Raw genomic sequence first — 25,000 nt, 5'->3', positions numbered from 1 at the left:
ATGTGTACATATAGAGTACATAGTTTGCAGACACATAACATGATGTGTAAATAATGAGTACATAGTTTGCGAACACATAACATGATGTGTACATAGTTGCAGACACATAACATGATGTAGACATAACGAGTACATAGTTTGCAGACACATAACATTATGTGTACATAATGTGTACATAGTTTGCAGACACAACATGATGTGTACATAACGAGTACATAGTGTACAGACACATACCATGATGTGTACATAGCGAGTACATGGTTTGCAGACACATAACATGATGTGTACATAGCGAGTACATGGTTTGCAGACACATAACATGATGTGTACACATAGTGTACAGACAGGTTACATGATGTGTATGTTGTGAGCAGACACATAACTGATGACCTGTGCACATGATGCGCATACTCACAACATGGTGTGTACATGATGTATACATACTGTGCAGACAGATGACATGTGTACGTAGTGTGAAGACACAGCATTTATACATTGTATGCAGACACATAGTGTGTACATGGTGTGCAGACACATAACATTATGTGAACACGTGTGTGCAGACTTATGACGACATGTACATGATGTGTTCATGATGTGTACATGGTGTGTACTTGATGTATACATGGTGTGTTCAGTGAAATGTTCATGGTGTGTACATGGTTTATACATGATGTGTACATGGTGTGTACTTGGATTATACATGGTGTGTTCATGATGTGTACATGGTGTATATGTGGTGTAAGCATGTGTACATGATGTGTACATGTGTTCACGATGTGTTCATGGTGTGTCCACAATGTGTACATGGTGTGTTCATGATGTGTTCATGGTGTGTCCATGGTGTGTCCATGTGTACATGGTGTGTTCATGATGTGTACATGATGTGTTCATGATGTGTACATGGTGTGTACATGATGTGTACATGGTGTGTTCAGGAAACACTGAAGACCAATGTGGCCAGCCAAGCCCACCGTACTGGCTACCACTACAGTAAGTTACACCCCTTGTTTGTGTGTGTGTGTGTGTGTGTGAGAGAGAGAGAGAGAGAGAGAGAGAGAGAGAGAGAGAGAGAGTGTGTGTGTGCGTGTGCATGTATGTGTGGGTGTGTGTGTGTGTGAGAGCGTTGCAGGTGTAAGTGTGTGTGTGTGTGTGTGTGTGTGTGTGTGTGTGAGTGTTGCAGGTGTAGGTGTGTTTGTGTGTGTGTCTTTTTTTTATGTGTGTGTTGGTGTGTGCTTGTGTGTGTATGTGTAAGTGTGTGTGTGTTTGCATGTTTATGTCTGTGCACACACTTGACCCAAGATTACACACTATTAAGAAAAAACATCCGATGAATTATCGTCATCACAACAACGCCACACTGTGTGTGTGTGCGCGTGCGTGCGCGCGTGTGTGTGTGTGCGTGTACGAGTGTGTGTGTGTGCGTGTGCGTGTACGTGTGTGTGTGTGTGTGCGTGTTGTGTGCATGTTGTGTACGTGTGTGTGTGTGTGTGCGTGTTGTGTGCATGTTGTGTGCGTGTGCGTGGTGTACGTGTACGTGTGTGTGTGTGTGCGTGTTGTGTGCATGTTGTGTGTGTGTGCGTGGTGTACGTGTGTGTGCATGTTGTGTGTGTGTGCGTGTGCGTGTACGTGTGTGTGTGTGTGTGTGTGTGTGCGTGCGTGCGTGTTGTGTGTGCGTGTACGTGCGTGTGTGTGTGTGTGTTGTGTGTGTGTGTGTGTCGTGTGCAGTCATCAAGCCCATCTCCTCAGTGGCCCACCTGCGGCTGAACACCAAGCCGGAGCAGATGAACTTCACCATCCCCAAGATCGGGCTGACCATCGTCTTCGATGAGATCGCCGTGGGGCTGACCAAGGACCAGGTGGGAGGGGGCACCTGTGTGATGTAAAGTCTTGTCTGTCACACACCTGGCTGGATTTTTTTTTTTTAATTTCTGTAGGCAACAGGCGCCAGGTGGGTAAAGGTGTGGAGATTTTTTCTGATCTCCCAGGTCAACATATGTTGCAGACCTGCTTAGTGCCTGAACCACCCCCCCACCCCCGACTGTGTGAATACGGCAAGCGGAAGATCAAATACGCATGTTAAAGATCCTGTAATCCTTGCCAACGTTTGCTGGGTTATGGAAACAAGAACATACCCAGCATGCACGCCCCCGAAAACGGAGTATGGCTGCCTACATGGTGGGGTAAAAACGGTCATACACGTAAAAGCCCTCTCGTGTAATATACGAATGAACGTGGGGGTTGCAGCCCACGAACGAAGAAGGAGAAGATTCCTGCAGGGATTTGTACCTGTTTTGTTTATGTACAGTCTGTGTCACACCTGTTCCTGTGTCACATCTGTTCTCTTTGTGTTGCAGTCTGTGTCACACCTGTTCTCTCTGTGTTGTAGTCTGTGTCACACCCGTTCTCTTTGTGTTACAGTCTGTGTCACACCTGTTCTCTTTGTGTTACAGTCTGTGTCACACCTGTTCTCTTTGTGTTGCAGTCTGTGTCGCACCTGTTCTCTTTGTGTTGCAGTCTGTGTCACACCTGTTCTCTTTGTGTTACAGTCTGTGTCACACCTGTTCTCTTTGTGTTACAGTCTGTGTCACACCTGTTCTCTTTGTGTTACAGTCTGTGTCACACCCGTTCTCTCTGTGTCACAGTCTGTGTCACACCTGTTCTCTTTGTGTTACAGTCTGTGTCACACCTGCTCTGTTGGTGTTACAGTCTGTGTCACACCTGTTCTCTTTGTGTTACAGTCTGTGTCACACCTGTTCTGTCTGTGTTACAGTCTGTGTCACACCTGTTCTTTCTGTGTTACAGTCTGTGTCACACCTGTTCTCTTTGTGTTACAGTCTGTGTCACACCTGTTCTCTTTGTGTTACAGTCTGTGTCACACCTGTTCTGTCTGTGTTACAGTATGTGTCACACCCGTTCTGTCTGTGTTACAGTCTGTGTCACACCTGTTCTCTCTGTGTTAGTCTGTGTCACACCTGTTCTCTTTGTGTTACAGTCTGTGTCACACCTGTTCTCTCTCTGTGTTACAGTATGTGTCACACCTGTTCTCTCTGTGTTACAGTATGTGTCACACCTGTTCTCTCTGTGTTACAGTCTGTGTCACACCTGTTCTCTCTGTGTTACAGTATGTGTCACACCCGTTCTGTCTGTGTTACAGTCTGTGTCACACCTGTTCTATCTGTGTTACAGTCTGTGTCACACCTGTTCTGTTTGTGTTACAGTCTGTGTCACACCTGTTCTCTCTGTGTTACAGTCTGTGTCACACCTGTTCTCTCTGTGTTACAGTCTGTGTCACACCTGTTCTCTCTGTGTTACAGTCTGTGTCACACCTGTTCTCTTTGTGTTGCAGTCTGTGTCACACCTGTTCTCTTTGTGTTACAGTCTGTGTCACACCTGTTCTCTTTGTGTTACAGTCTGTGTCACACCTGTTCTCTTTGTGTTGCGGTCTGTGTCACACCTGTTCTCTCTGTGTTGCAGTCTGTGTCACACCTGTTCTCTTTGTGTTACAGTCTGTGTCACACCTGTTCTATCTGTGTTACAGTCTGTGTCACACCTGTTCTTTCTGTGTTAAAGTCTGTGTCACACCTGTTCTCTTTGTGTTACAGTCTGTGTCACACCTGTTCTCTTTGTGTTACAGTCTGTGTCACACCTGTTCTCTTTGTGTTGCGGTCTGTGTCACACCTGTTCTCTTTGTGTTGCAGTCTGTGTCACACCTGTTCTCTTTGTGTTACAGTCTGTGTCACACCTGTTCTCTTTGTGTTACAGTCTGTGTCACACCTGTTCTATCTGTGTTACAGTCTGTGTCACACCTGTTCTCTTTGTGTTGCAGTCTGTGTCACACCTGTTCTATCTGTGTTACAGTCTGTGTCACATCTGTTCTCTTTGTGTTGCAGTCTGTGTCGCACCTGTTCTCTCTGTTAGTATGTGTCACACCTGTTCTGTTTGTGTTAAAGTCTGTGTCACACCTGTTCTCTTTGTGTTGCGGTCTGTGTCACACCTGTTCTCTTTGTGTTAAAGTCTGTGTCACACCTGTTCTCTCTGTGTTAGTATGTGTCACACCTGTTCTGTTTGTGTTACAGTCTGTGTCACACCTGTTCTCTTTGTGTTGTGGTCTGTGTCACACCTGTTCTCTTTGTGTTGCAGTCTGTGTCACACCTGTTCTCTCCGTGTTGCAGTCTGTGTCACACCTTTTCTCTTTGTGTTACAGTCTGTGTCACACCTGTTCTATCTGTGTTGCAGTCTGTGTCACACCTGTTCTATCTATGTTATAGTCTGTGTCACACCTGTTCTCTTTGTGTTGCGATCTGTGTCACACCTGTTCTCTTTGTGTTGCAGTCTTTGTCACACCTGTTCTATTTGTGTTACAGTCTGTGTCACACCTGTTCTCTCTGTGTTACAGTCTGTGTCACACCTGTTCTCTCTGTGTTACAGTCTGTGTCACACCTGTTCTCTCTGTGTTACAGTCTGTGTCACACCTGTTCTCTCTGTGTTACAGTCTGTGTCACACCTGTACTATCTGTGTTACAGTCTGTGTCACACCTGTTCTCTATGTGTTACAGTCTGTGTCACACCCGTTCTCTGTGTTACAGTCTGTGTCACACCTGTTCTCTCTGTGTTACAGTCTGTGTCACACATGGCTGCTTTGAGCCTGCAGGGATTTGTACCTGTTTGTGTTGAAGACTGTAGGGATTTGTTCCCCGTTTTGTTTGTGCCACACCTGGCTTCTTTGATTCCTGAAGGGATTTGTTTCTGTTCTGTTTAAGTCTGCAGGGATATTTGTACCTGTTTGTGTTTGAGTCTGCAGGGATATTTGTGCCTGTTTTGTATGTGTAAAGTCTGCGCCACACCTGGTCGATTTAAGCCTGCAGGTTTTTTTTTTCCCCTGTTTTGTTTGTGTTACACCTGGCCACTCTGTGAGCCTGTATGTATTTATGCCTGTTTTATTTGTGTAAAGTCTGCGCCACACCTGGTCGATTTAAGCCTGCAAGGATTTAATAATAATAATAATAATAATTCATAACTTTTCTATTGTTTGTGTACAGTCTGTGGTGCAATGAAAATGATGATAACAACGGCGATTATGATGACATGATTGATGATGATGACGTGGATGATGATGACGACGATGATGATGATGACAACAACGTGGATGATGTTGATGACAACTATGATGACGATAACGACGGCGATAACGATGACACGGAAGCCCTGGTTGATGCTTTTTACAGTATGACGACGTTCTGGAAATGCTGGAGTCGATGGAGAGGATGAACCTGCTGTCGCTATACAGGAAGTACCGCCCTGACCTCCCCTTGCCCGGCAACACCAAAGCATGGTACGTCATTCTTCATTCGCCCAATGCTCCGCTTATATCAAAGATGCAATTGTCACAACAGATTTCTCTGTGTGAAATTCAGGCTGCTCTCCCCAGGGAGAGCGTGTCGCTACACTACAGCACCACCCATTTTTTTTGTATTTTCTCCTGCGTGTAGTTTTTGACTCACTTGTGTAAACAAAGTGAGTCTATGTTTTAACCCGGTGTTCGGTTGTCTGTGTGTGTGCGTGTGTGTCCGTGTGTCTGTGTGTCTGTGTGTCCGTGGTAAACTTTAACATTGACATTTTCTCTGCAAATACTTTGTCAGTTGACACCAAATTTGTCATAAAAATAGGAAAAATTCAGTTCTTTCCAGTCATCTTGTTTAAAACAATATTGCACCTCTGGGATGGGCACAAAAAAATAAAAAATGAAGCCTAATTATATGAAAACTGCATTTACTGTTATATTTATATTTTTTGTATTCTCTAAACTTGGCACTTTGACCTCTTATTCTGGCACAACAACTAGAGGAGTCATTATTATCATTTTTTGTTCAAACAGGAACTTCTTTTGCTAAGCATGGAATTTTTATTTATTTTGCAAACGTTTTGGTGCAGATAGTAAAAAAGGGAAATTACTCTGTAATTAATGCTAGAGGACATAATTTATCACAAGTGAGTCTTGAAAGCCTTGCCTTTCTTGTTTGTTTTGTTTTTCCTGTCGAAGTGGATTTTTCTGCAGAATTTTGCCAGGAACAACCCTTTTGTTGCTGTGGGTTCTTTTACGTGTGCTGAGTGCATGCTGCACACGGGACCTCGGTTTATCGTCTCCTCCGAATGACTGGTGTCCAGACCACCACTCAAGGTCTAGTGGAGGGGGAGAAAATATCGGCGGCTGAGCAGTGATTCGAACCAGCGTGCTCAGATTCTCTCGCTTCCTAGGCGGATACGTTACCTCTAGGCCATCGCTCCACTGATGTTGTCAGTGGTGTCACTATGACCCTGAATCCTATGAGCACGGCAGTCTAGGAGTCAAAGGGCCCTGAGCGATTTGTCGGCCTTCTGAGCCGTGATTCGAACCAGCACGCTCAGATTCTCTCGCTTCCTCGGCGGACACGTTACCTCTAGGCCATCGCTCCACTGATGTCATCAGTGGTGTCACTATGACCCTGAATCCTACGAACACGGCAGTGTAGGAGTCAGAGGGCCCTGAGGGTTTTGTCGGCCTTCGGGGCCGTGAATTCATTTTCACTGTGTCAAGGATTCAGCGCTGTGCCCTCATGGACACTGTGTTGGCTGTTAACTCACTCAGTATGGCCAGTCCTCTTTTCTCCTCTACACAGACCCCTCGGATGTCCAGTGGGTGTCTGAATGACCCAACCTTTAGCTTCCGTCGTCAGAATTGTGGTATTCTTTGTCAACATTCACCTCTTAAGTATAAGAGCCTTCTGCTTGCAATATTTTGATGGTGGTAATTGGGGTGAAACGCTGTTAACGTCGTTTCTTTCGCCGTTCGTGTCCTAACCAGTGTACCCACCTTCATGGTGAAATGGTTCAGCTGGGAAGCATGAACATGGTGGATTCTGTTATCGTAGTTGTCCTGATGATGCAGGCGGGAACGAATTACCAGATGGGAACAGACAATGAAGAAAGGAATGATGAAGGAATGAACCGTGAAGTGGGAATGAACGATGAAGAATCGAATGATGAAGGAATGAATGATGAAGAATCGAATGATGAAGGAATGAATGATGAAGAAAGGAATGATGAAAGAATGAACCGATGAAGTGGGGATGAAGGATCAGGTGGGAATAAAGCAATGAAGAAACGAAAGTGGGAAGGAAGGATGAAGAAATGAATGAACGTTGAAGTGAGAGATGATGAAGGAATGAATGATGAAGTGGGGATGAACGATGAAGAATTGAATGATGAAGAAAGGAATGATGAAGGAAGAACGATGAAGAAAGGAATGATGAAGGAATGAACGATGAAGTGGGGATGATGAAGGAATGAACGATAAAGAAAGGAATGAACAATGAAGTGGGAATGAATGATGAAGAAAGGAATGATGAAGTGGGAATGAACAATGAAGAAAGGAATGATGAAGGAATGAACGATGAAGAAAGGAATAATGAATGAACAAATGATGAAGGAATGGATGAACGATGAAGGAATGAACGATGAAGTGGGAACGAACGAACGATGAAAGCATGAACAAATGAACGATGACCCAAAATGCCCCAATGGGACCATGCCCACCACCAGGTGGCGCTACGCCTACACCAGCGTGCTGGAGGAAACAGTGCGTCGCCGTCGCCGCATGTGGTCGTGGACCCACATCATTGAGCACCGCCGCATGATGAAGAAGTACAGGGAGGTCTACGTCAAGAAACTCGACAGCAAAAAGCTCTCCAGCGACCTTCAGAAGGTCATCGAGGTCAGAGTTCAGCGTGAGCTTGTCACTTCCTGATGGGGGGGGCTGGGGGGGGGGGGGATGTGAGTGTGGGTTTGCATGAGGAGATCTTTGCAGCCCTGAGTTTTTAAAAGCTTATCGTTAAGAATGTTTCTAACTCTACGATGGATTCCGAAAACTTACTTAGAAGCATTCTTAACTTTTAGCAAAGTTAGTGGTGCAAAGATTGACTCTGTGTGTGTGTGTGCGTGTGTGTGTGTGTGTGTGTTCAGTGAATGTCGCAGGGATTGTTTTCCTTTTTTGTTCTCCGAGTCAGTTGCCGCAAGTTGTTGATGTATTAGTTGCTTTTTTTTCCTTAATTATTTTAAAATAAAAAACCTCCAAGATACTGAAGGTAACTGTGCGTTGAATCTATTTAACTGTAGATCATGTCATCAGTCCCTGGTCAACTGTGTAATGTTTGTAATGTGCGGCATTTGTTCTAGTAGGCACACACATTGAAATGCTCTTCAGTGTGTGTGTGTGTGTGTGTGTGTGTGTGTGTGTGTGTGTGTGTGTGTGTGTTCAATGGATGTTGAAGGGATTGGTTTTTTTTCTTGATCTCTGAGTCAGTTGGTTGTGTATATGTTTTTTTTTGTTTTTAAAAAAATTATTTTTCAATGAAAACCTCCACGATCTTGAAGGTAACTGTGCATTGGATCCGTTCAACTGTAGATCTAGTCATTAGCCCTGATTGGTGTGTAATGTGTAATGTGCAGCATTTGTTCAAGTGAGCACACACGTTATGTTTTGAGTGTGTGTGTGTGTGCGAGTGCGTGTGCGCATGTGAACGAGCGTGTGCATGCACAAGCGCTTATATGTATGTGCATGTGTGTCGTACCGTATTTTTGGCGGTGTATGTTTTCCCGATTCATGTTTGTACCTTTTATGTATTGTGCTCCCCCCCCCCCCCCCCCCGTATTCTTTGCAACCCCAGAACACTTGGTAATACAGACATATTCTGTTCTGTACTGTTCTGTTCCATTCTGTGCTGTTCCATTTCAGTCTCTTGCTGTTCTGTTCTACTCTGTTGTATTCTAACTCCCTTCCATTCTCTTCTCCTCTGTTCCCTTCCGTTACTGTCCGTATTGTTCTACTGCTGGTGGTCTGTTCTGGTCTATTCAGTCCCCTACCATTCTGTTCTGTTCTGTTCCATTCTGTTACTGTCCGTATTGTTCTACTGGTGGTCTGCTCTGCTCTATTCAGTCCCATTCTGTTGTGTTCCATTCCGTTACTATCCATATTGTTCCATTCCGTTACTGTCCGTATTGTTCTACTACTGGTGGTCTGTTCTGGTCTATTCAGTTCCATTCTGTTCTGTTCTGTTCTGTTCCATTCCGTTACTGTCCATATTGTTCTACTACTGGTGGTCTGTTCTGGTCTATTCAGTTCCATTCTGTTCTGTTCTGTTGTGTTCCATTCCGTTACTATCCGTATTCTACTACTGGTGGTCTGTTCTGGTCTATTCAGTTCCATTCTGTTCTGTTCTGTTGTGTTCCATTCCGTTACTATCCATATTGTTCTTCTACTGATGGTCTGTTCTGGTCTATTCAGTTCCATTCTGTTCTGTTCTGTTGTGCTCCATTCCGTTACTATCCATATTGTTCTTCTACTGATGGTCTGTTCTGGTCTATTCAGCCCCCTTCCATTCTGTTCTGTTCTGTTCCATTCCGTTACTGTCCGTATTCTGCTACTGGTGGTCTGTTCTGGTCTATTCAGTTCCATTCTGTTGTGTTCTGTTCCATTCTGTTACTGTCCGTATTGTTCTGTTGGTGGTCTGCTCTGGTCTATTCAGTTCCATTCTGTTCTGTTCTGTTGTGTTCCATTCCGTTACTATCCATATTGTTCTGCTACTGGTGGTCTGTTCTGGTCTATTCAGTTCCATTCTGTTCTGTTGTGCTCCATTCCGTTACTATCCGTATTGTTCTGTTACTGGTGGTCTGCTGTGGTCTATTCAGTCCCCTTGCATTCTGTTCTGTTCTGTTCCATTCTGTTACTGTCCGTATTGTTCTACTACTGGTGGTCTGTTCTGGTCTATTCAGTCCCCTTCCATTCTGTTCTGTTCCATTCCGTTACTGTTCGTATTGTTCTACTACTGGTGGTCTCTTCTGGTCTATTCAGTTCCATTCTGTTCTGTTCTGTTCCATTCTGTTACTGTCCGTATTGTTCTGTTGGTGGTCTGCTCTGGTCTATTCAGTTCCATTCTGTTCTGTTCTGTTGTGTTCCATTCCGTTACTATCCATATTGTTCTGCTACTGGTGGTCTGTTCTGGTCTATTCAGTTCCATTCTGTTCTGTTGTGCTCCATTCCGTTACTATCCGTATTGTTCTGTTACTGGTGGTCTGCTGTGGTCTATTCAGTCCCCTTGCATTCTGTTCTGTTCTGTTCCATTCTGTTACTGTCCGTATTGTTCTACTACTGGTGGTCTGTTCTGGTCTATTCAGTCCCCTTCCATTCTGTTCTGTTCCATTCCGTTACTGTCCGTATTGTTCTACTACTGGTGGTCTGTTCTGGTCTATTCAGTTCCATTCTGTTCTGTTCTGTTGTGTTCCATTCCGTTACTGTCCGTATTCTACTACTGGTGGTCTGTTCTGGTCTATTCAGTTCCATTCTGTTCTGTTCTGTTGTGTTCCATTCCGTTACTATCCATATTGTTCTATTACTGGTGGTCTGTTCTGGTCTATTCAGTTCCATTCTGTTCTGTTCTGTTGTGTTCCATTCCGTTACTATCCGTATTCTACTACTGGTGGTCTGTTCTGGTCTATTCAGTTCCATTCTGTTCTGTTCTGTTGTGTTCCATTCTGTTACTATCTGTATTGTTCTATTGGTGGTCTGTTCTGGTCTATTCAGCCCCCTTCCGTTCTGTTCTGTTCTGTTCTGTTCCATTCCGTTACTGTCCGTATTGTTCTGCTACTGGTGGTCTGTTCTGGTCTATTCAGTTCCATTCTGTTCTGTTCTGTTGTGTTCCATTCCGTTACTATCCATATTGTTCTATTACTGGTGGTCTGTTCTGGTCTATTCAGTTCCATTCTGTTCTGTTCTGTTGTGTTCCATTCCGTTACTATCCGTATTCTACTACTGGTGGTCTGTTCTGGTCTATTCAGTTCCATTCTGTTCTGTTCTGTTGTGTTCCATTCCGTTACTATCCATATTGTTCTACTACTGGTGGTCTGTTCTGGTCTATTCAGCCCCCTTCCATTCTGTTCTGTTCTGTTCCATTCCGTTACTGTCCGTATTGTTCTACTACTGGTGGTCTGTTCTGGTCTATTCAGTTCCATTCTGTTCTGTTCTGTTCCATTCCGTTACTGTCCGTATTGTTCTGTTGGTGGTCTGCTCTGGTCTATTCAGTTCCATTCTGTTCTGTTCTGTTGTGTTCCATTCCGTTACTATCTGTATTGTTCTACTGGTGGTCTGTTCTGGTCTATTCAGTCCCCTTCCATTCTGTTGTATTTCGTTCTGTTCTGATCTTTTCTGATCCATTCTGTTGTATTGTTCTGCGTTGTGTTTCAGGAAGGAGAGAAGTTTCTGGACGTGTTCAGCATCACGGTCATGAGACAACAGGCGGAGGTGGAGGTGGGTGAGGGGGCGTGGGGGGTATGAGGGGGAGGGGGAGAGGGCAGGGGTATGGAGGGGCGGGGGTGTGGTGGGGGGAGCTGGGGATTGGGGGTGAGTGGGGGGAGGGGGTTGGGTCATGAGACAGCAGGCAGAAGTGGAAGTAAGTGTGAGGGGGTTGGGGGAGGGGGGAGGGGGTTGGAGGGGTGTGGGAAGATGTGGAGTGCATGGGGAATGCTTGTGTGTGTGGGGGGTGGGGGTTAGGGGTTGGGGGGGTGTACGTGCACAGTGTGTGTCTCAGTGTGTGTGTGTGAGCACATGTGTGCACAGCATGTATGTATATGTGTGAACACAGCATGACGTGTGATAACACCACAGAGCGTTAACCTGTTGCAGGCAGCCAAGCTAGGAGCCAAGTAGAAAAGATGAAGCCAGCAATGTGTGTGTGTGTGTGTGTGTGTGTATGTGTGTGTATGTGTGTGAGCGCATGTGTGCACAGCGTGCGCAGCGTGTATGTATGTGTGCGAACACAGCACGAGGCATGATAACACCACGAAGCATTAACCTGTTGCAGGCAGCCAAGCTGGGAGCCAAGAGAAAAGAGGAGGCCAGCAAGGGCTGGTTCGGAGGCTGGTTCGGGGGAGGTGGCAGCAAGGAGGACGAGAAGAAGAAGGAGTCGGGGAGTGCCGAAGACATGCGTGAGTTGTCGCCCCCCCCCTTTTTTTAGTTTTAGTTGTTGATGATTCGTCGCCGTGCAATCAGGAGGGGGTGGAAAGTAGGTCCAGCCTGTTTTTACAGGCCTTGTCTAGAGTGTGTTTGTTGGTTTCCTGTTTTTAGTTTTTTTTGACTCACATGTGTAAACAAAGTGAGTCTATGTTTTAACCCGGTGTTCGGTTGTCTGTGTGTGTGTGTGTGTGTGTGTCCGTGGTAAACTTTAACATTGACATTTTCTCTGCAAATACTTTGTCAGTTGACACCAAATTTGGCATAAAAATAGGAAAAATTCAGTTCTTTCCAGTCATCTTGTTTAAAACAAAATTGCACCTCTGGGATGGGCACAAAAAAAAGAAAAAAAAAGAAGAAGCCTAATTATATGCAAACTGCATTTACTGTTATATTTTTTGTATTCTCTAAACTTGGCACTTTGACCTCTTATTCTGACACAACAACAAGAGGAGTCATTATTATCATTTTTTGCTCAAACAGGAACTTCTTTTGCTAAGCATGGATTTTTTTATTTATTTTGCAAACGTTTTGGTGCAGAGGTAGTAAAAAAGGGAAATTACTCTGTAATTAATGCTAGGGGACTTAATTTATCACAAGTGAGTCTTGAAGGCCTTGCCTCTCTTGTTTTTAGTTGTTGATGATTCGTCGCCGTGCTACCAGGAGGGGGGGGGGGGGTGGGTGGGGGTTTGGTCCAGCCTGTTTTTACAGGCCTTGTCTAGAGTGTGTTTGTTGATTTCCTGTTTTTAGTTTTTTAAAATTTTTGTTTGTTTTTGTTTGTTTGTTTTGGTCTGTGAAGGTGAAAACCTCCTTCGAAATTAGTAACAGGCATATATATATATATATATATATATATATATGAAATGAAATTGTAGGAACAAAGGTAGCGTTACAGATCTGTACAATATGATTATAGGAACAAAGCATGTGTTATGTATACGTACAATGAAATCGTAGGAGGAAAGGCAGCGTTACATATCTGTATAGTTAGGTTGTTGGAACAAAGGTAGTGTTAGGTGTCTGTACAGTAAGATTGGAGATACAATTATAGTGTAACATACCTGTACAATATGATTGTAGGAGCAAAGGCAGTGTAACATATCTGTACAATAAGATTGTAGGACCAAAATAAGTGTAACATATCTGTACAATAAGATTGTAGGAACAAAAGAAGTGTTACATATCTGTACAATAAGATTGTAGGAACAAAAGAAGTGTTACATATCTGTACAATAAGATTGTAGGAACACAAGAAGTGTTACATATCTGTACAGTAAGATTGTAGGTGCAAAGGTAATGTAACATATCTGTACAATAAGATTGTAGGAGCAAAAGAAGTGTTACATATCTGTACAATAAGATTGTAGGAGCAAAGGCAGTGTAATATATCTGTACAATAAGATTGTAGGAGCAAAGGTAGTGTTACATATCTGTACAATAAGATTGTAGGAACACAAGAAGTGTTACATATCTGTACAATAAGATTGTAGGAACACAAGAAGTGTTACATATCTGTACAATAAGAGTGTAGGAGCAAAGGCAGTGTTATATATCTGTACACTAAGATTGGAGGAACAAATAGGTAGTGTGACATATCTTTACATTTATATTTTACAAAGGTATTGTTGCATATCTGTGCGATAAGATGGTACGAACAAAGCTTCTGTTACAGAGAAGCAGTTCTACGATCTCTACACGTCGGATGAAAAGGCCAAACTGTACAGCGCCATTGGCTACGAAGAGAACGAAGCCGACCTGACCTTGCCTGTAGAGGTCAGTCTATTTTTAGTCAAGGTCATCTGAGGTCAAAGTGGGGAGGGGGAGGGGATTAGCTGATGATGTGATGGCGATGACTGTCAGATGAGATATTTACAGTCATGATACATGAATCACATGACCAGATGGTTAAAGTCTGATGGCATTGCGGCGGTTAACGAAATCAGTGGTGATGATAATGACAGTGAGAATGATTGCTGTTGAGAAGAACGATAATGAAAAGTGTACCGATGATGAACATTGACAGACAGGTGAAGGTGGAGAAGGTGGTGGGTAGAACTGTTAGGATGATGACAATAATGATGATGATGATGACGATGAAGACACTGACGATGGTGATGACTGTTAGGATGATGACAATAACGACGATGATGATGACGATGAAGACACTGACGATGGTGATGACTGTTAGGATGATGGCAATAACGACGATGATGATGACGACACTGACGATGGTGATGACTGTTAGGATGATGACAATAACGACGATGATGATGACGACACTGACGATGGTGATGACTGTTAGGATGATGACAATAACGACGATGATGATGACGACACTGACGATGATGATGACTGTTTCAGTTTGTGGCGGTGAAGGTGGTCACCAAGCTACGCAACGTCACCGTCTTTGTCAGAGATGTTCGGCAGAAGTACGTTCCCTTGTTTTTTTTGCTTTTTTTTTTTTGTTATCTCCTCTTCACTGATGTTCAGCAGAAGTATGTTCCATTTTTTTTGTTTTTGTTATGTCCCCCTCAGAGATGTTTTGCAGAAGTACGTTCTCCTTGTTTTTTTTGCTTTTTTGTTATCTCCCTCTGAGTGATGTATGGCAGAAGTACGTTCCCATGTTTTTTTGCTTTTTTTCGTTATCTCCCCTTCACTGGTGTTCAGTGGAAGTATGTTCCCTTGTTTTTTTTTTGCTTTAAAAAAAAATTATCTCCCCTTCAGAGAAGTTCAGGAGAAGTACGTTCCATTGTTTTTGCTTTTGTTATGTCCCCCTCAGAGATGTTTTGCAGAAGTACGTTCCCTTGTTTTTTTTGCTTTTTTGTTATTTCCCTCTCAGTGATGTATGGCAGAAGTACGTTCCCATGTTTTTTGCTTTTTTTTCGTTATCTCCCCTTCACTGATGTTCAGCAGAAGTACGTTCCCTTGTTTTTTTGCTTTAAAAAAAAAATTATCTCCCCTTCAGAGAAGTTCAGCAGAAGTATGTTTCATTGTTTTTGCTTTTGTTATGTCCCCCTCAGAGATGTTTTGCAGAAGTATGTTCCCTTGATTTTTTTGCTTTTTTGTTATCTCCCTTTCAGTGATGCTCAGCAGAAGTTTGTTCCCTTGCTTTTGCTTTTTGTTGTGTCTCCCTTTAAAAAAAAAAAAAAGAAAAGTTTTAATTAAGGGTCCACCGTTCCTTATTTTCTTTGCTCACCTAGGCGTACAAGACATTTATTTTTTTCTGGTTTATTTTTTCCTCTGTACTGTCTGGGCCTGAAATGTCCTTGTTGTTGTTGTTGTCATTGTCGTTGTTGTTGTTGTCGTTGTTGTTGTCGTTGTTGTCATCGTTGTTGTTGTCATCGTCATCATCATCGTTGTTGTAGTCGTTGTTGTGGTTGTTGTTGTGGTGGTTGTTGTTGAATGGTTTGTGGTGGTGGGTGGAAATCTGTGAGAGGTGTGTTTTATGACAACAGTGGTTGATGAGGTGCTGAAATCCGTGAGAGGTGTGTTTTATGACAACAGTGGTTGATGAGGTGCTGAAATCCGTGAGAGGTGTGTTTTATGACAACAGGGGTTGATGAGGTGCTGAAATCCGTGAGAGGTGTGTTTTATGACAACAGTGGTTGATGAGGTGTGGAAATCCGTGAGAGGTGTGTTTTATGACAACAGTGGTTGATGAGGTGCTGAAATCCGTGAGAGGTGTGTTTTATGACAACAGGGGTTGATGAGGTGCTGAAATCCGTGAGAGGTGTGTTTTATGACAACAGTGGTTGATGAGGTGTGGAAATCCGTGAGAGGTGTGTTTTATGACAACAGTGGTTGATGAGGTGCTGAAATCCGTGAGAGGTGTGTTTTATGACAACAGTGGTTGATGAGGTGCTGAAATCTGTGAGAGGTATGTTTTATGACAACAGGGGTTGATGAGGTGCTGAAATCCGTGAGAGGTGTGTTTTATGACAACAGGGGTTGATGAGGTGCTGAAGTTCGTGAGAGGTGTGTTTTATGACAACAGGTTGATGAGGTGTGGAAATCCGTGAGAGGTGTGTTTTATGACAACAGTGGTTGATGAGGTGCGGAAATCCGTGAGAGGTGTGTTTTATGACAACAGTGGTTGATGAGGTGTGGAAATCCGTGAGAGGTGTGTTTTATGACAACAGTGGTTGATGAGGTGTGGAAATCCGTGAGAGGTGTGTTTTATGACAACAGGGGTTGATGAGGTGCTGAAATCCGTGAGAGGTGTGTTTTATGACAACAGGGGTTGATGAGGTGCTGAAATCCGTGAGAGGTGTGTTTTATGACAACAGGGGTTGATGAGGTGTGGAAATCCGTGAGAGGTGTGTTTTATGACAACAGTGGTTGATGAGGTGCTGAAATCCGTGAGAGGTGTGTTTTATGACAACAGTGGTTGATGAGGGTAGGTCAACAACACTGCAGTAATGAAGAATGTCTGTATTTCGATCCCACAATAAAGAAAGAAAAAGAAAATAAGTAATAATATTAATAATAAAAGGCTTATATAGCGCAGTACCCCCATCTCAGATGGGGCTTATTGCGCTTTACAATGAAATATACAAATTTAAGTCTAAGTGTCGTAAAATATGTACAAAGTCAACACAGTTACACATGACATTGGCTAAAATATACATATGTAGGACAAAGTGACTTTTTTTTTAATTTATTTTTTTTTAATGTAAATCGACACAGGCACCATCACAGTAAATCACACAGGTGCAAATCACAGCAAAACAAAGCACGTCACATTCACCATTGTCAAAAATACGATGGCATTGATTAAATGATAAACATGAGGAATATCTATCTTTTGTCCTGATAAAGATACACGGTGTTCAGTGTGTATGGCGTTATCAACTTTAGAGAACTGTTTGCTTCTGTCGCCTTTTGACAGTGTCAGTTTGACGTTTCAGTGAAGTATTGAATGAGAAGTAGCTACTGTTTACCTCAGTGAAAACAAACATTTCTTCTTCTGTGTTCGTGGGCTGCAACTGCCACGTTCACTCATATGTACACAAGTGGGCTTTTATGCGTATGATCGTTTTTACCCCGCCATGTAGGCAGCCATACTCCGCTTTCAGGGGTGTGCATGCTGGCTGTGTTCTTTTTTTCCTTAACCGACCGAACACTGACATGGATTACAGGATCTTTAGCGTGCGTATTTCATCTTCTGATCGCATATACACATGAAGGGGGTTCAGGCACTAAGCAGGTCTGCACATATGTTGACATGGGAGATGGGGAAAAATCTCCACCCTTTACCCACCAGGCGCCGTCCCCGAGATTCGAACCCGGGACCCTCAGATTGACAGTCCAACTCTTTAACCACTCGGCGATTGCACCCGTCAAACATTTATTCCAAACATGCATTACCAAGTCTTGTCATTTGTTTCTAATTATGAAGTCTGTTGTGATCTAATGCAAGCAAACTTCATGAATTCCTGCATGTCTATATACTGAGAATCTGTTAAAAAAAAAAAAATGGGTGTGTATAAAATATAGCCCATGTATATATATACTGAGAACCTGTGAAGAAAGGGTGTGTATAAGATATGCCCTATGTATACATGTGAAAAGACTGTAGCGTGCCACAGGAAGGGTTTATGTATAAAATATACCCCATGTATACATGCTAAAAACCTGTAGCATGTCACAGGAAGGGTGTGTGTATAAAATATGCCCCATGTATATACGTGCTGAAAGCCTGTAGCACACTACAGGAAGGGTGTGTGTGTAAAATATGCCCCATTTCTGTATGCTAAAAACCTGTAGCATGTCACAGAAAGGGTGTGTGTATAAAGTATGCCCCATGTATATGTGCTGAAAGCCTGGAGGACACTAGAGGAAGGGTGTGTGTATGAAATATGCCCCAGGACTCCTTGCTAAGAAATAGTAATGTGCCACCGAAAGGGTGTGTGTATAAGATATGCCCCATGTATATGTGCTGAAAGCCTGGAGCACACTAGAGGAAGGGTGTGTGTATGAAATATGCCCCAGGACTCCTTGCTAAGAAATAGTAATGTGCGACAGAAAGTGTATGTGTGTAAGATATGCCCCCTTGTTCATATGCCAACAACCTGTAATGTGCCACAGAATGGGGATGTGAATAAAATTTGTCCCGTGTTCTGAATGCCGAGAAGCTGGGATTTGCGACCCAAAGGATGAGTGCATAAAAGGTGCCCCTTGTCTGTATGCTAAAAGCCTGTAGCATGCCACAGGACGGGTGTGCGTATAACGTACGCCCCATGTGTATATGCAGAGAACCTGAAGAATGCGACAGAAAGTGTTTGCATAAGATATTCCCCTTGTTTACGTGCTAAACAATATACCCCTTGTTTATAATGCTAACAGTATTCTGTCATGTGCCACAGAAGCAGGGTGGGGTAGTATAAAATTTGCCTCATGTCTATATGCTAAGAACCTGTAACATGTGACTGGAAGTGTGTGTGTGTGTGTGTGTGTGTGTGTGTGTGTGTGTGTGTGTGTAAGATGTGCCCAGTGTCTGTATGCTAAAAGCCTGTAGCGCTCCACAGAAAGGGCGTGTATGAAATGTCCCCCTCCCAATGTCTTCGCAGGGTCACTCTCAGCTCTGGGAAGGCAAAGTTCAGGTAACTGTGCATGAGTTGGTTGGTTGGTTGGTTGGTTTTTTTTTGTTTTTTTGTACAGGCTGTCCCCCTTGTCTTGACTGCTCGCCTCCCTCCCCACCTCCCCCCCCCTTCCCCTACCCCCTTTCCCTCGTTCCCTCCTCCCCACATTATCTCCCTTTCTTCCTACGCTAGTCGGAGGCAGCCTGCATTGCATCGAACGTGTTGGTTCGGCAGTTTTAGTTTTGCACGTTGGAATTTGCTTTTTTGAATTGTTGGTTAATTTAACAAGTGTGGAGTAGTGCCCCAGTGGTTATGCGCCTGACTAGGAAGCACGTGCCGGCAGGTTCCAGTCCCGTGTACAGACCCAGACCTCGAGTGGTGGTCAGGGTGCTTGTCTTTCGGATGACCGGTTTGTGGAAATGTTACAAACTGCGGAAGGAGTAGGTTAGGGCCTTGCCTTCCCATGCCGAGCCCTGGACACGGTGGATATGATTTCACTGGTCCTCAGGCTACTCTGAATCCAGGACCATCATTAAGGCCAAGCTGCAGAACAAGTGGAAGCAGCAGCATCCACGCCACAACAGAGCAGACCCGTACTACCTGCTGACTCGTCGAGAGCAGGTAGCCATTTTCAGGCTCAAGACAAGCCACAGCCGCCTGAAACACCATCTATACACGAAACTCCATATCGGCGACACAGAACAGTGCCCCTGCAGAACAGGCAGCCAGACAACAGAACATCTGCTGCAGTCATGCCCGCCCCACCAAGCGCTCCGAGAGAAAACCTGGCCCGACCCAATCCCAGCGGCCCGGAAGCTCTACGGAGGACTGGAGGACCTGCGATGTACTGCCGCCTTCGTCGAGGAGATGGGGGAATCCATCTGATAAATGACGAACGAGACAACAACTGGCCCTGAGGCTTTTTAGATCTTTAAATTTTAAGCCAGGTGGTAGCTGGACAGGACACGTTGTCCACATGACAGACAGCAGGATCCCAAAGATGCTTTTGTATGGCCAGCTGAAGGAAGGCCACCGTGGACTTGGAAGACCCTGCAAGCGTTTCAAGGACACCTTGAAGACAAACCTCAAAGCCTGTGACATGGACCTCGCTTCCTGGGAAACTGATGCCCTTGACTGCTCTCACTGGAGGATGCTGTGCTCTAGTGGCATAAAGACGTTTGAAAACAAGAGAACGCTGGCCATTAAGGAGAAGCGTGAGCGAAGGAAGCAGGGCTCAGCTTCTGGAGGCGTTTTCCCTTGCAACACCTGTTGGAAGTGCTGTACATCCAGAATCAACCTCTTCTCCCATATGAGGACACACACCGACAGATAAACCTGCCTGCCTACTCATCCGTCGGTCCGAGGGGAGACTCCATCATCAGCTGTGATGAAAGGAATGATAAAACCTGGTCCCTTTTTGGTTGGTTTGGTGTGCTGCTTGGTGTTTTCCAGTTTTAACTCATGGTGAATGTTTTCTTTTTTTTTTCTTTTCTTTTTTTTTTTTTTGGTATGAAATGATTAACATGTGAGTTTGCTGGAAGTTTGGTTTTGAGAAGTGGACCTGTGTGTGCCATGACATGGATGTGATGACTAAACCAGCTGAGTGTGACATGACATTGGAGGGGAGGACCACCCTTGTGTCAAACTGTATGGGTTTTCTCCCTTTGTTTTTTCTCCCCCCCCCCCTCCCACCCAGACCTCCCTCCCAGACGATCAGATTGCGTGGATAAGAAACAGCAATGAACAAACAACAGAAGAGGAAGCAGCATAAAGTTTGAGACCTGAAAAAACGTTCAGAGCTTAACCCTTTGAGCCCTGACCACCGCTTTACTGGTGGTAGAGAAAAATGACATAATGTCTAGCCACCGGTTGAGCGGTGCGTAAACACTTGTGTCGTGTTTTGCTATTGGTTGACTTATATTGAAGAGCCAATGAGAAAAACCGTAATATTCTGACATCAGCGAATGTAGTACCAACATGGCCGCGCCTTTTCACTGTGTTTTGTGCATGTGCTTTGGATAAAAAAGATCGATTTCAATATAAGTCAACCAATAGCAAAACATGACACAAGTGTTTACGCACCGCTCAACCGGTGGCTAGGCATTATGTCATTTTTCTCTACCACCGGTAAAGCGGTGGTCAGGGCACTCTTTTTATATCTGCCGTGACACATTAAATACCAATTATTTGCAAATTTTGGCTCAGGAACTCAGGGCTCAAAGGGTTAACAAACAATGAGGCCAGGAGATGAAATGATTAACAAATAGTAAAGAGTGGTGACTCTCTCCATTCACAAGGTACACAACTTCAGGTCAGTGCCGCTTACGCTACCGATTCACCTAGCACACAGGTAAATAAAAGGTACACTGGAACAAACCCAGACACTTCCTCAAAAAAAGGAAGCACTGGGTCTGTCCTTATGCCGATCATTTGACATTTTATTTACGTGTGTGCTAGCTGAATCGGTAGTGTAAGCAGCATTGACCTGAAGTTGTGTACCTTGTGAATGGAGAGAGTTACCACTCTTTACTATTTGTTAATTCAGAGCTTATGTTTAGAAATGAAAAATTTGTAGGTGCAGGTATTGATGGATCTTCATTTTTTTTAAAACCCTTGACTGCTGAATCTTTATGATTCTTTATGATTTTATTTGTTTTTCCTGTCGAAGTGGATTTTTTCTACAGATTGTTGCTGAGTGCATGCTGCACATGGGACCTCGGAGTTTATTGTCTCATCTGAAAGACTAGCGTTCAGACCACCACTCAAGGTCTAGTGGAGGGGGGAAAAAATATCATCGGCTGAGCCGTGATTCGAACCAACGCGCTCAGATTCTCTCGCTTCCTAGGCGGATGCGTTACCTCTAGGCCAACACTCCATTCTAGTGCAGGGATTTGACAAAAGTGAAAGCGACAGCTTATTCCAAGCGTAAAGTCCTCAGACACAGAGAGATAGAGCTTGTGGCTGACTGTGGAGTGATTGACTTGGGGAACACGGAAATAAGGTATATGTAGGGTGTTGCTGTGATGTGGTGATGTGTGTGTGGGTGTTACTGTGATGGAGTGATGTGTGTGGGTGTTACTGTGATGTTGTGATGTTTGTACGTGGGGTGAATCTCGTGCAGAGACGAATCGTAGCAAGGGTGGGTCTGAAGCTGATCGTACAGAGCGAGAGGAGGAAGGGGGTAGTGGGGCGTGGGGGTGGGGTGTGTGTGTGGGGGGGATGGGTGAAGTTAGTCACAGAGATAGGAAGGGGGGCAGATTGATTTATTTATACATTTATGACACATGGAAACACAGTGTGTGTGTGTGTGTGTGTGTGACAGGGAGAATTAGATATGGATTCAGATGACAGTGAGTGTGTGTGTGTGCGCGTGTGTGTGTGTGCGTGTGTATGTGTGTGTGTGTGTGTGTGTGTGTGTGTGTGTGTGTTACAGGGAACCCCAGATCCTGAAGCTACAGCTGAAAGACGTGTACTCCTCCTTCGGTCAGAGACCTGCTGCCAGCGCCATACAGTACGTGGGTCATGCATTGTACATCATACGTTGTACATCTTGCATTGTACATCATAAGTTGTACATCTTGCATCGTACTTCATACATTGTACATTGTTGTGTGGGCTGAAGGTGGATGTAGGTGTCACCATACAGTACATACATCATACATTGTACATCATACATTGCACATCATACATCATACATTGTTGTGTGTGTTATTGTGATGTAGTGAAGTATTGAGTGTGTGTGTTGCTGTGATGTAGTGATGTAGTGACGTGTGCATGTTGCTGTGATGCAGTGATGTAGTGACGTGTGCATGTTGCTGTGATGCAGTGATGTAGTGACATGTGTGTGTGTTGCTGTGATGTAGTGATGTAGTGACGTGTGCATGTTGCTGTGATGCAGTGATGTAGTGACGTGTGCATGTTGCTGTGATGCAGTGATGTAGTGACGTGTGCATGTTGCTGTGATGCAGTGATGTAGTGACGTGTGCATGTTGCTGTGATGCAGTGATGTAGTGACATGTGTGTGTGTTGCTGTGATGCAGTGATGTAGTGACGTGTGCATGTTGCTGTGATGCAGTGATGTAGTGACATGTGTGTGTGTTGCTGTGATGTAGTGATGTAGTGACGTGTGCATGTTGCTGTGATGTGGTGATGTAGTGATGTAGTGATGTAGTGACATGTGAGTGTTGCTGTGATGTGGTGATGTAGTGATGTAGTGACGTAGTGATGTAGTGACATGTGAGTGTGTTGCTGTGACGTAGTGATGTGGTGATGTAGTGATGTAGTGACACATGAGTGTGTTGCTGTGACGTAGTGATGTGGTGATGTAGTGTTGCTGTGATGTAGTGATGTAATGACGTAGTGATGTAGTGACATGCGAGTGTGTTGCTGTGACATAGTGATGCAGTGATGTAGTGATGTAGTGACACGTGAGTGTGTTGCCTTGACGTAGTGATGTAGTGACGTAGTGACGTAGTGACACGTGAGTGTGTTGCTGTGACGTAGTGATGTGGCGATGTGACGTAGTGACGTAGTGACACGTGAGTGTGTTGCTGTGACGTAGTGATGTGGTGACGTAGTGACGTAGTGACATGTGAGTGTGTTGCTGTGATGTAGTGATGTAATGACACATGAGTGTGCTGCTGTGACATAGTGACGTAGTGACACGTGAGTGTGTTGCCGTGACGTAGTGATGTGATGTAGTGATGTGGTGACGTAGTGACGTAGTGACACGTGAGTGTGTTGCCGTGACGTAGTGATGTGGTGACGTAGTGACACGTGAGTGTGTTGCCGTGACATAGTGATGTGGTGATGTGGTGATGTAGTGACGTAGTGACACGTGAGTGTGTTGCCGTGACGTAGTGATGTGGTGATGTAGTGACGTAGTGACACGTGAGTGTGTTGCTGTGACATAGTGATGTGGTGATGTAGTGACATTGTGACACGTGAGTGTGTTGCCGTGACGTAGTGATGTAGTAACGTAGTGACACGTGAGTGTGTTGCCGTGACGTAGTGATGTGGTGACGTAGTGACACGTGAGTGTGTTGCCGTGACGTAGTGACGTAGTGACATGTGAGTGTGTTGCTGTGACGTAGTGATGTAATGACACATGAGTGTGTTGCTGTGACGTAGTGATGTGGTGACGTAGTGACATGTGAGTGTGTTGCTGTGATGTAATGACACATGAGTGTGTTGCTGTGACGTAGTGATGTGGTGATGTAGTGACGTAGTGACATGTGAGTGTGTTGCTGTGATGTAGTGACGTAGTGACACATGAGTGTGTTGCCGTGACGTAGTGACGTAGTGACACGCGAGTGTGTTGCCGTGACGTAGTGATGTGATGTAGTGATTTGGTGACGTAGTGACGTAGTGACACGTGAGTGTGTTGCCGTGACATAGTGACGTAGTGACACGTGAGTGTGTTGCTGTAACGTAGTGATGTAGTGACGTAGTGACACGTGAGTGTGTTGCTGTGACGTAGTGACGTAGTGACATGTGAGTGTGTTGCTGTGACATAGTGATGTGGTGATGTAGTGACATTGTGACACGTGAGTGTGTTGCTGTGACATAGTGATGTGGTGACGTAGTGACGTAGTGACACGTGAGTGTGTTGCCGTGACATAGTGATGTGGTGACGTAGTGACACGTGAGTGTGTTGCCGTGACGTAGTGACATAGTGACATGTGAGTGTGTTGCCGTGACATAGTGATGTGGTGATGTAGTGACATTGTGACACGTGAGTGTGTTGCTGTGACGTAGTGACGTAGTGACACGTGAGTGTGTTGCCGTGACAGGCTGGAAGCCAAGGTAGACAAGATGATTGTCAGCGGAACACCACAGAAAGACTTCATTCCCAAAATGATCACCTCAACTGTGGCCGACCAAGAACAGGTGTGTGTTCATGTGTGTGTGTGTGTGTGTGTGTGCGTGTGTGTGTGTGTGTGTGTGTGTGTGTGTGTGTGTGTTTGTGAGTGTTTGTGTACATGTGTGTGTATGCATGTGTGTGCGTGTGCGTGTGTGTGTGTGTGTGCGTGTGTGTGTGTTTGTGTACATGTGTGTGTGTGTGTGTGTGTGTGTGTGTGTGTGTGTACATTGTGTGTATACATTGTGTGTGTGTGTGTGCGTATGTGCGTGTGTGCGTGTGTGCACACGTGCGTGTGTGTGTGTGCGTATGTGCGTATGTGCGTGTGTGTGTGTGTGTGCGTGTGTGCGTGTGTGTGCACACGTGCGTGTGTGTGTGTGCGTATGTGCGTGTGTGTGTGTGTGTGTGTGTGTGTGTGTGTACATGTACGCATATCTCTGTGCGTGTGTGCATGTGAATGTGTGTGAATGTGGTGACACTGACGATACTGACTGTCCGTCTGCCACCCCCTTCCCC

The 25,000-nt window shown here is 44.6% G+C and overlaps 1 protein-coding gene across 1 annotated transcript in view; it reads left to right on the top strand.

Annotated features, from left to right (window-relative positions):
• The window catches only part of LOC143277558 (intermembrane lipid transfer protein VPS13A-like), a 240,807-nt gene that overhangs the window by 40,954 nt on the left and 174,853 nt on the right, over positions 1-25,000 (top strand). The window contains exons 9-18 of the mRNA XM_076582437.1: positions 939-993; positions 1,729-1,859; positions 5,229-5,335; positions 7,582-7,753; positions 11,279-11,341; positions 11,895-12,018; positions 13,716-13,816; positions 14,405-14,472; positions 22,058-22,135; positions 24,417-24,513. Of these exons, the coding sequence (XP_076438552.1) occupies positions 939-993; positions 1,729-1,859; positions 5,229-5,335; positions 7,582-7,753; positions 11,279-11,341; positions 11,895-12,018; positions 13,716-13,816; positions 14,405-14,472; positions 22,058-22,135; positions 24,417-24,513 (996 nt within the window). The remainder of the gene's footprint in view (positions 1-938; positions 994-1,728; positions 1,860-5,228; positions 5,336-7,581; positions 7,754-11,278; positions 11,342-11,894; positions 12,019-13,715; positions 13,817-14,404; positions 14,473-22,057; positions 22,136-24,416; positions 24,514-25,000) is intronic.

Source organism: Babylonia areolata, chromosome 34 (assembly GCF_041734735.1).
Source record: "Babylonia areolata isolate BAREFJ2019XMU chromosome 34, ASM4173473v1, whole genome shotgun sequence".
Taxonomy (NCBI): Eukaryota; Metazoa; Mollusca; class Gastropoda; order Neogastropoda; family Buccinidae; genus Babylonia; species Babylonia areolata.
Note: the sequence above shows the minus strand (reverse complement) of the source record. Positions and strands in the feature narration are given on the sequence as shown.